Here is an 18,089-nt window from a genome sequence, read left to right as displayed (position 1 = left end):
AGATATGGTTTATGATGGCAGGCTTTTTCCACTGAATTTGGATGAGAGCAGAACTAGAGGTTATGAGTTAAGGGTGAAAGGTGAATTGTTTAAGAGAAACACAAGGGGGGACTTCTTCACTCAGAGGGTGGTGAGAGTGTGGAATGAGCTGCCTGCACAAGTGGTTCTCTTTCAACATTTAAGAGGAATTTGCATAGGTACATAATGGGTATGAGGAGCTATGGTCTGGGTGTAGGTTGATGGGATTAGGCAGATTAACAGTTCAGCACGGACTAAATGGACCAAAGGGCTTGTTTCTGTGCTGTAGTGTTCTTAACTATGACCCTAAACACCATATACAATGAAAGATAATGAGCAGACGGGAGGTCTAGAGCTACAGATTACATCAAGTACTAATGTATCATGTTAAGAGGCTGCTCAATAAATTGGCCATACTTAAATTCAGAGGAAATAATTGACTGTGATTTTGCAATCATAAAACATAGTTTAAAAATAAGCCACCTCATCTTACGAACCTCGATAACTGAAGTAGCCTTTGGCCTGTTTCTCCATCGACGGTGGGATAATTGTCCCCACAATGTAATTTGCAAGGGACACGAGGATCACGAAGAAGAAGCCAACTTGTGCCTATCAGGAGGGAAAATAGAGGAGGGTTTGCCATGTAATAAAGAAAACAAGGCGTGATTTAATTTTGCTCCTGTTCACTCATATTCCTTTTGCAGCACACTGCTCACCACCATTTGTCAGTACACAGATCATTGGGTTTTGACAAAATAAATACCCCTTTCATTTGGTGATGGCTGTTAAATGCCCAATCCTCATTCTGTTACTTAAAAGCTAAAAAGAGGCCATTATATGGAACCATCAAACCTTGCTACATTATCCCTTGCTTTCCCTCCCTGGATGAAATTTATTGCTTCAGCATGCAGCTCTATCTAGCAACCTGAATAGAAGTACTTTTAAAATAACATTTGAGTTGCAAGGAGAGACTCGATAGGCAGGGGCTGCTTCCCTAAGGGACCTTAGAGAGGTTTATACTGCCATAAAGGGCACAGATGAAATAGATTGTCACAGTCTCTTTCTCAGGGTAGTCTAAAACTTCAATTCCCAGGTTCTTCTCTGAATTACTTCCAATTTTTTCCTCAAATAAGGGGAATTGTTTGAGGTGCCCTAGATGCGTCTCACAATTGTATAGTTGCAGTTAGAAGCTTCTCTACTTTTACATTCCAATCCTCTTGAACTAAAAGACAACTCTCCTTCCTGCCTGTTGCACTCATGTATTGCTTGTCCGTCCGTTGTGCACGAAGAGCCACTAATCTCTTTATGCTGCAGCTTTTTGCAGTTCTTCAATTAAACATTGGTCCTTTATTCTTCCATAATTAACAATTTCACATTTTCCCCCCACATTCTATTTGCTGGTTATTTTGCCCGCTGATGTATCAATATCTCTCTGAGAACTGGGTCTCCTCTGTGCAGCTCCCTTTTGCACTTATTTCTGTTGTCTGCATATTTGGCTCTTTTTAGTTCCTTCCTGTGTGCAAGATATATATTCTAAACAGCTGTGACCCCACCACTGATCCCCCTAGAACCACACTAGTTATTGTTTGTCATCCTGAAAGTGATTCTTTTTCCCCACTAGCTACTTCCCACCTCCATCCATGCTCATATCCAATAGCACAGGTTCCAAACTACGACAATCTTTTGTGAGATATCTCATTGAACGGCTTCTGGAAGACTAAATGTTCCCCTCTGTCCACTCTGGTTGAAACTTCTCCAAAAACTCAAATACATTTGTCAGGTATGATTTCTCCCTCAGGAAGCCAAGACCACGCTACTTAATTCACTAGTGTGTTTTTCCCCCAATTGTGCTGAAATTATTTGCTTAACAATTGATTTGAACATTTTCTCCACAGTAGATACTAGGCTCAACAAACGATCTGCTGGAAGAACTCAAGTGGGCTGAGCAGCATTTGTGGAGGTAAGGGAACTGTTGATGCTTCAGCTCGATACCCTGCATCAGGATCTCTTTGTTCTGATTCAAGGGTTTCAACTCAAACATAAACAATTTCTTTCTCCCTCAGATACTGCTTAACTCCATTAAGACCATAAGAAATAGGAGCAGAATTAGGCCATTTGGCCCATCGAGTCTGCTCTGCCATTCAATCGTGATTGATCAAATTCCTTCCTCAGCTTCAATCCACGGCCTTCTCCCCATACACTTTGATGCTGAGTCCAGTCAAGAACCTGTCAAGCTCTGCCTTAAATACCCAATGACCAGGCCTCCATAGCCACCTGTGGCAATAAATTCCACAAATTCACTAGCCACTGGTTAAAGAAATTTCTCTGCATCTGTTTTAAGTAGATGCCCCTCTATCCTGAACCTGTACCCTCTTGTCCTAGACTCCCCCACTATGGGGAACATCCTTTTCACAACTACTCTGTCTAGGCCTTTCAATGACATCCCTCCCTCATCCTTCTAAATTCCAGTGAGTACAGACTCAGAGCTATCAAATGTTCCTCATATGATAACCCTTTTATTCCCAGAATCATCCTTCTGAACCTCCTCTGAACCTACCCCAATGCCAGCACATCTTTTCTTAGAGAAAGAGCCCAAAACTGTTCACAATACTCAAGGTGAGGCCTCACCAGTGCTGCCTTATAAAGCCTCAGCATCACATCCCTGCTCTTGTATTCTAAACCGCTAACATTGAATGAATGAATTAATGAAAGCTAACATTGCATTTGTCTTCCTCACCACCGACTCAACCTGCAAGTTAACTTTTAGGGTGTTCTGCACAATGACTGCCAATTCCCTTTACATCCTAGATTTTTGGATTTTTTCCTAGTTTAGAAAATAGTCTGCACATTTATTTCTACTACCAAAGTGCATGACCATGCATTTTCCAACATTGTATTTCATTTGCCACTTTCTTGCCCATTCTCCTAATCTGTCTAAGTCCTTCTGCAGCCTACCTGTTTCCTCAACACTACCTGTCCCTCCACCAATCTTCAGATCATCTGCAAACTTGGCAACAAAGCCATCTATACCATCATCTAAATCATTGATATATAGCATAAAAAGTGGTCTCAATACCAACCCCTGATGAACACCACTAGTCACTGGCAGCCAACCAGAAAAGGATCCTTTTATTCCCACTCGCTGCCTCCTATCAATCAGCCAATGCTCTACCCATCTTTTCTGTAATTCCACGGGCTCTTAACTTAGTAAGCAGCCTTATGTGTGGCTCCTTGTCAAAGGCCTTCTGAAAGTCCAAATATACAACATCCACTGCATCCATTTTATCTAGCCTACTTGTAATCTCCTCAAAGAATTCCAACAGGTTCATCAGGTAAGATCTTCCCTTAAGGAAACCATGCGTTCTCACCAAATACTCCATAACCTCATCCTTAACAATTGACTCCAACATTTTCCCAACCACTGAGGTCAAGCTAACTATCTATAATTTCTTTCTGCTGCCTTCCTTCTTTCTTAAAGAGGAGAGCGACATTTGCAATCTTCCAGCTTTTGGCAATGATTTTTGTAAGATCGTTACTAACGCCTCCACAATCTTTGCCGCTACCTCTGGTCCAAGTGACTCATCTACCCTTAGGTCTTTCAGCTTTTTGAGCACCTTCTCCCGTGTAATAGTAACTGCACCAACTTCTCTTCCCTCACACCCTTCAATATCTGGCACACTGCTAGTGTCTTCCACAGTGAAGACTGATGCAAGATACTCATTTAGTTCATCTGCCATCTCCTTGTCCCCTGTTATTATTTCTCGGGCCTCATTTTCTAGTGGTCCTAATCCACTCTCATCTCGTTTTTTACATATTGAAAAAGCTTTTACTATCCACTTTGATATTGTTTGCTACCTTGCTTTGATATTTCATCTTTCTCACCTGATGTTTCTTAGTTACTCTCTATAGCGTTTTAAAAGCTTCTCAATCCTCTATTTATCAATAAATTTTGCTTTGTTATATGTCCTCTCTTGTTTTTACATTAGCTTTGACTTCCCTTGTCAGCCACAGTCGCATTATTTTGCCATCTGAGTACTTCTTCCTTTTTGGAATACATCTATCCTGCACATTCCTCATTTTTCCTAAAAGCTCACACCATTGTTACTTTGCTGTCATCCCTGCCAGCATCTCCTTCCAACTTACTTTGGCCAACTCCTCTCTCATACCACTGTAATTTCCTTCACTCCACTGAAATACAGCTACATCAGACTTTACTTTCTCCCTATCAAATTTCAAGCTGAACTCAATCATATTGCAATCATTGCTTCCTAAGGGTTCTTTTACCTTAAGCTCCCTAATCACCTCCGGTTCATTACATAACACCCAACCCAGCTGATCCCCAAGTACGCTCAATGACAAACTGCTCCAAAAATCCATCTCATAGGCATTCAACGAACTCATTCTCTTGAGATCCATGTCCAACCTGATTTTCCCAATCGACATGCATGTTGAATTCTCCCACGACTGTCATAACATTGCCCTCTTTACACACTTTTTTTACTTCCTGTTGTAATTTGTGGTCCACATCCCAGCTACTGTTAGGAGATCAGTATGTAACTGCCATCTAGGTCCTTTTACCCTTGTAGTTTCTTAACTCAATGCACAAGGATTCAACATCTTCAGGTTCTATGCTACATCTTTCTACTGATTTGATGCCATTCTTTACCATCAGAGCCACACCACCCCCTCTGCCTACCTTCCTATCCCTCAGATACCACATGTAACCTTGGAAATTCAGCTCCCAAGTACAACTATCCTTCAGCCACGATTCATTGATAGACACAATATCATACCTGATGATGTGTAATAGTGCAACAAGATCATCCACCTTATTTCTCATACTCCATGCATTGAGATTAACACTGAGTACTGTATTTGCCACCGTTTTTGATTCTGCATCCCCTATGCACAGATACTCACCCTGAGCTCCTGAGCAAATTGTTGCTCCAGATTCCAGCATTTGCTTTCCTTGCATTTCCAAAGATATTTGGTTAGTTGGCTGATAACTACTTTATAAAAATCTCCCTTTGTGAGTAAAAGTACGCACTAGCAGTTTTCCAATTCTCCGGTAATTCTCCAAAATCTAAGATTTTGCTTCGGAAAATCACAACTATGGTAGCCAGATTCTATGTGAGCGCATTTGGGATTTATTTGTGTAAAGTTTGTTTCTGTGACCTTACCTTTGCTTCCCATTCCATCCCAGCCAGTGAAATCCCGAGCAGCACTGTGACTGTTATGACTCCAATAATCCGGATATCGTTTGTGGGATCCACAATTGTTGCACTGTGCTCCTGTTAAAAATAAATCTAAATTAATGGGAGTTCCACATAAAGGAATGAGAGATTATAGAAATAATGCAATTTTAGATACTGTGGAATAATTTTCTTACCCAGTTAATAACAAAAGCATTGCATAAATTCAGTACACATGATTTCAATTTGGAACTACTGGGAGTTCTGGAGGCAAAGTCAGCTGTACAGAACTGCAAAAGAGTACCATACATAGTTCTATTTTGGCAAGGAATGAAACTCTGAAGCCTGAAAATTGCCAGTGTTTCACAGTGACTATTTGCCCATGCAAATGTCAGAAGATACATGCACCCAAAAGTGGAAGGCCAAACCATGCTATTTAGTGCATTCTGCACAGACTCCAGAGCATAAACTTACTGCAGCATCCTAGCATTCAGACCACGAGTTCATTTATTTCAACAAGATTTTATGGCAGTGAGGAAGAATGCCAGGATAAGGCAAGTTACAATTTTACCTTTTACTGCACTATATTTTTAAGTTCATTTTTGGTGATATCAGATCTTTTTTTTTAGAAAGGATGGAGGATCAGGATGAACTTTATCAGTAATGTATACAGGATTTTGCTGTCGTGCATTAGCACAAGGTACAACAAAACAACATTCAACAATTATAAATAATAAAGAATTATAGAAAAATAAAGCTAGAGGTTAAAGTTTGCAATAAAAATTGCTTTTAAAATTTCTCATTGCACATTTCATTTTACTATGGTTTTCAAAAGTTTCTGATTAAGAAGAATTTAAAACACAGATGGATGGCATATCTTGAAAAAGTAATCAGCCTCCACAACTAGTTTCACATTTAACTGTCTCATTTTCTAAATATAAAATATAGTGAAGTAGGATTCTTTGGAGCTAATCTACAGAACATTGTGCATCATGTCAGATCAAAAGGAGAATTCCAAATCCTGTCAACAACTTACTAAAAATTACAAACCACAATTGTGCGACTAAAAATAGTATTTGTCCCCTTTGCAATTACTATGCTAACTTTCCTCAAGTGCAATATAAGTATCACCAAGTGTGGGCAGCAGTCTTTAATTAACAAATCCTGCTGAAAAATGCAGTTTCAATTTGTGACCAAAAATAAGCTAATTCGAGCTCCTGGTCGATACGAGGTACAAGGATAATCTTTTGATTTGGTATGAGCAGAACCATCTGTGACACAAGTTTTGAAATAGCACCCCATACCATTTAAACAAACTAGTGATTTTACAGCCTCCTGAAGGATTCTGTGAGCTTGACTCTCAGGAGCGCAGATACAGCACCTTGCAGGCAGATGAATGTTGGCTATCGCTATCAGAAGGGAGAGCCCCAACTAAAGCATCAAGCCAGATTAAAGTATAAAGACCTGAGAGCGGAGATGAACCAAGGTTCAGCCCCATTGCTCTGTGCCAGCTCAGTCCCCATCTGAATCCATTCTGTCTGCCTGTGTTTCACCCGCCTCCCTCGCTTCTTGCTACTATTACCAGGCAGAAGGTGAAGGACTCTTGGGTCCATGCTGCCAGGTTCGGGTGCAGGAGTCGGGTCTGCTGGGTTTCAGTAGCCTAACACCAAACAAACTCCGCAGCCTGTGGACTCACTTTTGGGGACTCTGTAGCTCGTATTCTCAGTATTACTGGTTTACATTTTTCTTATTATTTGCATGATTAGTCCTCATTTGCACATTAGATATTCATCTTGTTTTTCTTGGATTCTGTTTTATTTCTTTGTTTTCTTCTGGCTGGCTGCATGAAATCTCAAAGTTGCATATGGTATACATATTTGGATAGTTAATTTATTTTGAACTAAGCAGGAGGAGAATAAGATAAATTCTGCTGTCCTCAGATATAAAGAACCTGTGACTTTCTCCAGCATTCAGAGTGCATTGCAAACTGGACAATGCTTCACCCTGGAAAAACGAAGAAGTAGAAGTGCTGATCCCACTGTAGTTTCAGTCACTGTAAAGGCAGTCCTGTGCTCATTAATTTTGAGAATGGCCTTGAATGGGATCATCAAGCTTATGGGAATATGTTTAAAGCAGCTTAACTTACAATAAGGAGGTCTTTTACAGTTTCAGCAAAGCCTACAGTGTGCATAGCAACTGCCACTGCATTTGCAAAGGCAAAAATGAGACCAATAGGGCCTCCAAGCTCTGGTCCAAGGCTCCTGGAGATGAGGAAATACGTTCCACCTGAAAAATAGCAACAAAGAGCAGAGGAATGAAAAATGATTTTCACAGGAATGAAAGATTCCTGGCTATGTCAGAATTTGGCTTTTAATTTATGTAGACCTTGCAACATGCTCAAGTGACCCTGTCTTCAGTGCTTCCCTTCCCTATGGTTCAGATCTTAAATAGTGAAGAATGCTGACTTTTAAAAAAGGAAAGGCCATTTGGACTATTAACATTTACATGAAATTAAACCTAGTCACAGCAACCCAATCCTCCATTCTCCTCACATTAGAGCTCCAAAATTTGGTTCATGAAATCCACTTCTTTCTCCTATTAACCAAGGCCCTTTAACTGCTAATCATAGAAAGGTTTAATCTGAAGCAGCATCCTGTTCAACCTTAATCCAACTCCATAACCCCCATCACAGTAATGATTGAATTGCACCTGTTTTCCCTCCCCTTTGATGGCAATAACCTCATACGCGAGGCTGTCAACTTCAGACCTGACTATTCCAATGCTGTCCTGCTGACACCCATTATAGACCTTTCAGAACTTCCAGCTCAATCGAAGATCAACTGTCCATACTCTTCCCTTCAACAATTCACATTTACTAACCAACATCGACTTTTAAATTTAAAAGAGCAGTATAAATTCTACTAGCTGAGATTGCAGTAACCAATGAAAAGTAAACAAAGTATACCTGATTTGACCTTGCCGTTAGTAGATATTGCTGATATGGATAAACCTGTGATGCTAGTTACAACTACAGACATTAAGATGATTAACCATGTCAAAGCTGTAATGGAAGCAAACAAAATCAATGTTATTGGTGTTTATATCACAATTGGAAAATATTCAGTGCTTCAAAATACCTGTAGCTAGGCTTCAAAATAGCTTAATTGATTTTAGCTTGCTTGAAATACATTCAGTGGCCACACACATGCTCGTTAACACAAATATCTAATCAGCCAATCACTTGACAGCGACTCAACACATAAAAGCATGAAGATATTATCAAAAGCTTCAGTTGTTGCACAGACAAAACATCGGAATGGGGAAAAAATGTGATCTACGAGTAAGTGATTTAAAAATGCCTTGTTAATGAGAGAGGTCAGAGAATGGCCAGACTGGTTCAAGCTGGCAGGAAAGCGACAGCAACTCAAATAACCACACCTTTCGACAGTGTGGTGCAGAAGAACTTCTCTGAACGCACACGTCGAATCTTGAAGTGGATGGACTACAGCTGCAGAAGTCCACAGACATACACTCAGTGGCCACTTTATTATGCACAGGAGGTACCTGTTGCGATATTGGTCCAGGATAAGAGTATCATTGAGTGGTACAGATGACAACACTTAGTGAAAACTTAACACAAAGGCCGCTCGGCTGGGGTGCTCACTTGAACATTGTTTGCTTCTCTTTATTTTTCCCTAACATTTAGTTTAGCTGCTAATGAAGTGATGACCTCATTAATTTATCTCCCAATTCTGATAACCGTCTCTTTAAATCCTACCAACATGTAGGCTTCCATTCCTTCCACAAATGTGTTCCTCACACATGAGATTAAACTGTGGTCACATAATATCAACAAGTTACAATAATTAACCATTTTCTTACCCCAAGCTATCAGACTCCTCAATACCCAGAGCCTGGACTGACACCTTACTGCCCTATTGTCCTTTTTATTATTTATTGTAATGCCTGCACTGTTTTTGTGCACTTTATGCAGTCCTGGGTAGGTCTGTAGTCTAGTGTAGTTGGTTTTTTTTCTGTGTTGTTTTTTTACGTAGCTCAGACTAGTTTTTGTATTGTGTCATGTAACACCATGGTCCTGAAAAACGTTGTCTCATTTTTACTATGCACTGTACCAGCAGTTATGGTCGAAATGACAATAAAAGTGACTTGACTTTAATGTAATAAAACATCTCAACGACATTACATCATATGAGGTGATATTCGGACATTGTTACAAGTTTGGATGTTGCAAAGTTGTATCAAGTTGATAACTACGAAAGTGAGTGTTCATATCTGGCAAATAAAGTTGATTCTTGATCCTTTATTTCACAAAGCTGGTTCTACTTTAATTCTCATTAAGGCAGAACTCATTCAATGTGCACAGGCATATCCCAGCTGAGTTCAGTCCTGCCCTGTCCTCATGAAACACAGGCGAATCATGGATTTGTTGGACGGTGATCCCAACTAATTTTCTGCTAATTCAAGGCATTAAAGGGTCAAAGTGACCATCTCAGCAAGGAGCAAAGATCATTTTGTGAATAATGCACCACATTCACGCTGACCCAAGGGAGCCAGTGAAACTATTTTAAAATACATTTTAAAAGAAATAAATCATTTATAAGAATATTCAGTAAACATCATGACACAATATAACATTATTCCATAGCTGTAATTTCTGTTTTAGTGTGAGAAACACTCAAGAATGTCATCCTCGTATCACAGTCTCTGCGGAGTAATTAATTGTTAAAATATTGTCTCGTTTTTATTTAGATATATCTCCGTATTGTGATAAATGTAATAATGGAGAAGCTTCACTCATTCATATGTTTTGGACATGTCTGAGTCTTGGAAAATATTGGAAAGAAGTATTTTAAACTTTCTCAATACTTTTCAAAGTAAACTTTAAGCCTAATGCTTTGACTGCTTTATTTGGTATTGTTGGAGGAAAGGATATTATTTTGGAGTTATCTGACTTGCACATTTTGGCTTTTATTTCTCTCATGGCCAGAAGGATGCTCTTGCTTAAATAGAAAGATGCGACCCCTCCTATTCACACCCAATGGTTACGTGATGTGATGTCATGATTAAATTTAGAGAAGATTCGAAGTTCAATCTCTGAATCTGGTCAAGACTTTCAAACATTGTGGGGACCTTTTCTGAATTATTTTCAAAACCTTTGATTTGCTGTTAAAGCACAGATGATGACTAATTTTTTTTTCTTTTTTCCCTTGCTAATCAGCTTCGGTCTTGGTAGTGGGTTAGATTTTTTTAATATAATAAAATTACTATATTTCAATGTTATGAATTAATCAATCTGTATGAATATAGGGTAAGGAGTCTTTATATGCAATTTAGTATAATGTATTGATATATATATTTTTCTTGTACTGGGTATTCTTATATGTAAATTAATAAAAGTATTGGAAAAGAAAATATTTGCAAACAAGGAAATTGTAAACAAAACTGAAGCATTTTAATGCTTTATCAATGAAACAGATTCAAATAATCATTCAAACACCTCTCTATTTTAAAAAGTAAACACTTCAACTGAATCAATGTTGGCAAATTGGCAGAGCTGGTAGACCCACTGCCCCACAGCACCAGAGACCCTGGCTTAATCTTCACCCCAAAGATATGAGAGCTGGTAGACTTGTCCCCAGTGTGTAGGTTAGTGGTAGAATCTGGGGGAAGTTGAGGAGAAAATTAGAATAAAATGGGAATTAATTTAGCAATGGTAAAATTAAAACTTAATGGTCAGTGTTGACTCTGTTGGCGCTGAATCTCTTAACACAAATGTTCACTTGCCTATTCCAGCCTGTGCAGTAATCCAAGATAGCCGTAAATACAGAATAACTCCCCAGATATTCAGCATACATCGAACCTAAGTAGGAAAACAATAATAATTATAGCAAATGCATTTAAAAAGACTTCCATATTCCAGTCAATAAGGTTAAGATTACTATGATGTGCAAAATGTAATCTCTATGTAGTTTATTATATGTTGTTACCAGATGCTATCAATTGAATTACTGCTCCCTAATGTCTTGCCTGAAAAAAATAATTTAAGATACAAGTTTATGGTAAAACATATTAAGAATTCTCATGTGAAGGTTTGACAAATGAACGTCAATATGATTTTCTGGTTACTGGTGTGTTTGACACTGACCTCAGACACAAAAAAAATCACTGGTCTCTCTGGCACAGATTTTCCAGTTTCTAACCTTAATTGAATCAGATGCCTGTTAAAAGAGATCTGCAATATTTAGCATCAACTGTATTGTCAAATTGAATGAATAATTAATATTGAGGAATTCTTAGATTATTTGGATAGGCAACAATTTAGTTCAGATCCAAACAAAGTATCAGTATAGGACCTCCAGCTGACTTTTAAATTTGCCCAACTTTGTTGAACATTAGCTTTAAAGCCTATCATATGAGATAATGGTAGAAAGTTGTACACGCAAAAGAAAGTTCAAACACTTTTAAAAAATAATTCACTGACTGAAGCAAACTCCACTCAAATTTAGTTTGTTAGAGCTATTTTAGTATATTAATTAAGATATGCACAGAATGCAACACCATTTAACAAAGTGTTATATTTTCCAGTCAATTTTGCAGCAAGAATATTGTGCACATAATCAAATTTCTTGACAAAGCAGTGGATTCCATTTGTGGGGGCTATAATACTGCAGTCTGCTGCACCACACCTCCCAGGTTTCTGCATTTAACCATGTATGTACCAACACCCACAAACTGCTACCAGCTTCAACATAATTACAGCAACCACATTTTAAATCATCCACACGATTGCAAAGATCATTAACCACTTTGTTCATTATGAAAACTGTGTTAAAAATAGTACTATAATGATCCAACTGGATACAAATTCATCCATTATACAGATTAAGAATTGATTCGTGTGAATTGTACCCTATCATGTATCAGCTATTGAACGATGACTTGTCTTTTGGCTGATTTTGCTGTAAAGCTTCTTCCCCCATTTCTCAGACTTGACATCTACATTAATCCTTGCTAGAATGCTTGACTTTGTTAAAGAGTACATAAACAGACCGCAACTGAATGCTACTGCATTTGCTGAGTTAACTGCCAAAAAGGACAGACAACATCACAGTGATGCTCAAAAACGAGGATTGAGAGCTGTCATCTATTTTCTGAAACACTGGAAGAATGCATTTGCTGATTTCTTGTCAACACTAAGAGAAAATTTTGACACCTGGAACGTATAAAATGTTGGCTGAATTTGCTAAGAATACATAATGTTAGTCTTCTCACAACTATGGAGAAGCCTGAACTGATATTATTCCACTACTGACACATTATCTGATGCAGTCCAAGACAAAATCTGTTCCTCTCTCTAAAAGCAAAAAACAATCTTAAAGTGCATTAATATATTCTCCATGAATGTCTAGAAAAATGCCAATTTTGGACTGATGAACAATCAAATTAATCCTTGAACACACAGTTAAAAAAATTGCTCATCTTTTTTCAGTTTGTCATGTCACCGCAGATTATAATGGAACACTGATAACATAACCAGGCAAGGACTGATCGTTTCACTATAACACATGAAAATTGTACAAATATGTGCTATGCTGTCAGAGAATGACTTTACCACCTATTGCTTGCAAATATTAGAACCCAATTGACTGTGGAGGAAAAAAAATCATTATAGCAAATAATACCCTCATGCACTGTGATATAGAGTAGTCGTTTTGGAAAGAAAGAGTACATACCATTACACCTTTTATCCAACCAAATCGGACGGGTTTCTCTAAAACCTTATTGCTTAGTACCCGTCCCTCCCTTTTGCCAAGTTCATCATTCGTTTCACTTTCCTGCAAGGGAGGTGAAACCTGCTCTGTGTCCTGGAAAGCAAAAGAACCACAGCAATAATTTAGAAATCCATGTATATCTGGTAATGCAATGCATGGGCTCCAAGCACAGAATTATGGTTGTACTATATTCCATCCTTAATACACACTTAAAACAAAAAAAAATGCAAAGATTCAAAATGTGAACTACTATCGGGAAATACTGATCAGAGTATTATCTAAAATATAAGCCTGCTGCTTCTGAATCTACCATATACATTTTGTGTTCTTACTTTGACCCATTTTGGACAACTTCATGGCTCCAAATAAGACTGTATCTTATTTAGAACAACACATTGTTCAGTTACAATCACAAGATGACACAAGGTTATGCCCACCTCAACTAGCTCCTTCTGGGTAGGGGGATTATTAATCCATTAAATAATTCATGAATTCATTCAAGATTGGCCTCAGCTCCATCTCTGTAGCTTGTTAACTATTTCCTTGCATATGAGATTGTCAGATCCAAACATACCCAGAGCCTCCATGAACTCATGGGCTGCCGACTACAGCTTTGCTTTTATGCCAAAAACAATTAAAAAAAACAATGGCTTGCTACTTGCTCTGTTTGGAATGATTCACCCAATATCATTCTTCACCTACCAGCACACCTCATTTTAATTTTTTATGCTTAAATGGAGTTCTCACAACTGCACAATTGACAAAGCTGAAGCAGCAATGGGTCACACTCCATACAAACAGGCCTTTCACCATGCTGAGTATCAATCACCTGTGTACACTTATTCTACATAAACTCTTTCACTCTTGCCAGATTTCACCCACTCGGCAAAGCTTGGCCACTCGTATACGTAATGTGAGAATTTCAAGTACCCAGTTAACCTACCAAGCCCCAGGCCTTGGGGATGTGGGAGGAAATAAACACCCACTTTAAACCCATGGAGTCACCAGGAGTACATGCAGACTGCATAGACAGAGGTCAGAATTGAATTGATCAAATTCAGTTTATAGCTCCTCTCCACCCTTGTGGTGCATTGGGCGGCAAAGTTGTTGTTTCTTTAGCATTTGTCTTTTTTAAAATGAGACCGAATTGCTAGCTGGATGCTCGACCCAGCACGATGGAAAGCATGCAAGGAGCCAGCTGAATTTGAATCTGGGACCACTCGCCTCGAAGTCTGGTGTAGATGCCACTACCAGCTGGAAGTTTCTGAATTTCTCTTTAAGATCCAGATTTGTTCTTCATCCTATGCCCTAATATGTCAAAGACAATTTTTTCCCTTGCTCAGTCTCAATTTTTGAGGAGCTGAATGCTTTATTTTGCTCAATTTTATCTTCAATAACAACATTGCACATTTCAGAATAACAATTTACTAATTAAATGATAGTCCCTAAACACAAGTTGTTCTGCATCTAGCATTCTGAACTATATTTTAAACAGCACCATCACAGGATAGTAGCTGAAAGTTAGTGTCCCTAAACCCTGAGATGGCCAGGTAAGACTAGAAAATTTGATCTGTAAAACTCAGGTACCTTTAGAAATGGAACATTTCAACAGGCTGAAATAGACCTGCGGATCTGAGTCTAATGTTTAGAAGACTAACATTAGACTGAAACAGCGAGACTTTATACAACAATGTATTTTTAAAAAATGGTTGAAATTAGGGTTGCCCGAAGATTCTGAAGGGGGAAAAAGTATTAACAAATTTAAAAAGGTGCATTATTAAAAACATATGCTTTGAGCTCATGTGCGATGTTTTAAAAAACTGAGTAGGGTGTGCAGTATTCGAAAGAAATCTTTCATCTGAACTTGATGAATTTTAAAATATGAGGTAAATTCAAACGAACTTTAAGGAACAGAGCGTATTGAAGATACATCCTGTGGTGTGTGAATGGTCTACACTGATTAGAATCAGGTCCAAACAAAATGGTATTTATTATGTACAGGTGAATTGAAGGAAGAGCACAAGTCATTATGGACTGGGTGTGGACCCTCTTACCATCACGTAGCAGCGCAGATCTGCTAGGGTCGGTCTGTTTCTCCTCTCCTCTCCTGCAGTCTGTGTGTTGGCATAATATTCGCAACAGGGCACAACATCCAGAGTGTTGTAGCCAAAAGTCCTGAAGTAAAAATTGCTGTTTTGAGTCAGGTTATTGGAGGAAATGAAGCTGGTGTCAGTGAGCCCAGGCTGGCGGCAGATGCTCATGTTGTCCTCTTCGTTGCCAATCAGAGTACTGATGGTGAACCTGCCATGGGAGATAGCTTCAGTTTCTGAGCTGGGAGACTTCACAGAGCTTACGGGATCTGCCATTGAACAGGGTCCAGCTATGTGACAGCTTGAGGAAATAATGATAGCTGAAGCTTTACTGCAGGTCTTTTATATGTGAGAAACCTACAGCAGACAGGAACAGGCACGTAATGGTGCTAGTAAATTAAGTGGACCAGTACCCCAGGCATAGTAACCGGAAAAAGGTTTATTACAAAGGTCAGCAGAATGGAAGTAAGTTTATTACAAAGGTCAGCAGAAATTTTTGTTCATTCCAATTAAAAAAAAAACCTACTCACACAACTTGACCTGGAAAACCAGTAGAGGCCAAAGTTTAAACTTTTTACAACACAGAATGGAAGCAATTTACATAATACACAGTAGAATAAGCGACCAGCCTCAGGAAAAATTCGGAGGCAACCAAATGAATCGTTGATTAAATAATGCCAAGCAAAATTTGTTTAGTGAGGCAGAGGTAAATATGATAATGAAAACAAAACTACAACCAGATGGAATAGCACTCTTTGGTTTGAGAGGTGCAAAGCAGCCATGGATTTCAGCAAAGTGGAAGATGCCCTTCCCAAAATACTACTTTGGTTAGCCCCAAATTATTGTTCATCCAATGAAGTACCTATTGCCATCAGTCAATATTCCATTTTGGGGAGCTCTTTTTGATCTGAAGAAATCAAATTGTAAACTGAGTTTCACATCTCTCAGAATGAAGCACATTTGATTTTTGTTAAGGAACAAGTTACCCTTGCGCAGAATGACTGGCTGCAGGATGGCAGGAGCCAAGATTTCAATAATATCATATACATGCCTGCATTTGCTACAGATAACTATACTGTGTCCATGCATGTGGACTCAGTCTATTCCATAGAACAGCAGGAAGTCATCACACAACATGCTGATGTATTGGTTTCACCCTCCAAGTAACACATTGAATTAAGTAATGGTCTGTCAACAGGAAGTGAAGAATTGGCAGAACTTGGCTTCCTCCTTTTAAACCCAGTCATACCAAGTTCTCCAATTAAATATTTAATACACTTGGCCATTTAGTCAAGTGGCAGAAGATAGACTATGAACTCCATTAAACCATTATGGGCGTTCCAAGAATAATTATTAGAATCCTGATGAAGGGTCTCAGCCTGAAACATCAGTTGTTTATTCCTCTCCTCTCCATAGAGACTCCCTGACCTGTTGAGTTCCTCCAGCATTTTGTGAGTGTTCTAATATGACTACTTCTCATAAGAAGTTAACACACTGCAGTTCTCATTGGGCATAAATAGAACTGCATTTCATGTGTTTCTTTAGGAGAAATAGGATACAAGAAATCATAATTTTAAAATGTGTAATGACGGAAGGAATCAATTTAAATTTTAATGTCTAATAATTTCCAGGTACTGTTATAAGCAAACATATAGCATAGAAACTGGCACTGAACTAAGTTGAATTACATAGCAACAAAATGAAGTCATGGATAATTTATTCTGTATATTCAATACATGTGGCTTTAGAATTTCATGATCAAGAGTCAGATAAATAGAGATACTGTAATATTTCTAACGAAATGGATACTTAAGCAACTATTTCCTTTCAGCTCTGTATTACCATGTTGTGAATAATGATATATCTCACCTCCCCCCAAACCTCCCACCTCTGACAGACTAGTGAAAAAACTTTTCCACTTCTGAAGCATTATTCTGCAAATATATTTTCAACTTGATAAGCATTAAGTATTTACTAAGATAACAGAACTTACAAATATACTGCGCCCGGTGCTCCTGGTGTGGCCTTTTATATATTGGTGAGACCCGACGCAGACTGGGAGACCGTTTCACTGAACACCTACGCTCTGTCCGCCAGAGGAAGCAGGATCTCACAGTGGCCACACATTTAAATTCTACATCTCATTCCCATTCCGATATGTCTATCCATGGCCTCCTCTACTGTTGAGATGAAGCCACACTCAGGTTGGAGGAACAACACCTTATATTCCGTCTGGGTAGCCTCCAACCTGATGGCATGAACATTGATTTCTCTAACTTCTGTTAATGCCCTTCCTCTCCTTCTTATCCCATCCCTAATTTTTAATTTTTTTTCCTCTCATAATAACTCCTTGCCCATTCTCCATCCTCCTCAACCTGGTTCTCCCCTCTCCCTTTCTTTCTTCCAAGGCCTTGTGTCCTATGATACTCCCCCTTCTCCAGCCTTGTATCCCTTTTGCCAATCAACTTTCCAGCTCTTAGCTTCATCCCACCCCCTCCTGTCTTCTCCTATCATTTCGGGTCTCCCTCCCCCTCCCATTTTCAAATCTCTTACTATCTCTTTTTTCCGTTAGTCACAATGAAGGGTCTCGACGCAAAATGTCGACTGTACTTCTTCCTATAGATGCTGTTTGGCCTGCTGTGTTCCACCAGCATTTTGTGTGTGTTGCTTGAATTTCCAGCATCTGCAGATTTCCTCGTGTTTGCGGTTACAAAACAAATGTGTCATTTTGATATAAAATCTTAGGAAATGTTACAAAAGTGATGATTTCCAACTGTTATTAACTTAATTGTAGGCAGTGAAACTCAATTAAATATACATTTTCAGGTAATCAGGATTTATATACAAAGTTTATTCACATTTGATTAAAATTTTACATTACAAAGGAACAAACGTAGTCAGCTCATTATAATAAAGTTTAATTTTACACCTTTGGTATACAACTTTGATTTGGTATTATCTGCTTTGCAAAAGAGATGCTTCCAATTTTATACAAA

At 38.6% G+C, this 18,089-nt stretch overlaps 1 protein-coding gene across 3 annotated transcripts in view; it reads right to left on the bottom strand.

Moving 5' to 3' along the window:
- Nucleotides 1-15,404, bottom strand: part of slc12a3 (solute carrier family 12 member 3) — a 68,542-nt gene extending 53,138 nt beyond the window's left edge. For all 3 annotated transcript variants that reach the window (XM_073069829.1, XM_073069830.1, XM_073069831.1), the window contains exons 1-7: nt 15,058-15,404; nt 12,965-13,096; nt 11,016-11,091; nt 8,176-8,271; nt 7,357-7,496; nt 5,199-5,309; nt 516-627 (exon numbers count right to left, since the gene is read on the bottom strand). In XM_073069829.1, the coding sequence (XP_072925930.1) occupies nt 516-627; nt 5,199-5,309; nt 7,357-7,496; nt 8,176-8,271; nt 11,016-11,091; nt 12,965-13,096; nt 15,058-15,369 (979 nt within the window). In that variant the 5' untranslated portion in view covers nt 15,370-15,404. The remainder of the gene's footprint in view (nt 1-515; nt 628-5,198; nt 5,310-7,356; nt 7,497-8,175; nt 8,272-11,015; nt 11,092-12,964; nt 13,097-15,057) is intronic.
- Nucleotides 15,405-18,089: the final 2,685 nt, after the last annotated feature.

This window comes from Hemitrygon akajei, chromosome 17 (assembly GCF_048418815.1).
Source record: "Hemitrygon akajei chromosome 17, sHemAka1.3, whole genome shotgun sequence".
Classification (NCBI taxonomy): domain Eukaryota; kingdom Metazoa; phylum Chordata; class Chondrichthyes; order Myliobatiformes; family Dasyatidae; genus Hemitrygon; species Hemitrygon akajei.
The sequence above is the reverse complement of the archived record's forward strand: the minus strand, read 5'-3'. Positions and strand labels throughout refer to the sequence as shown.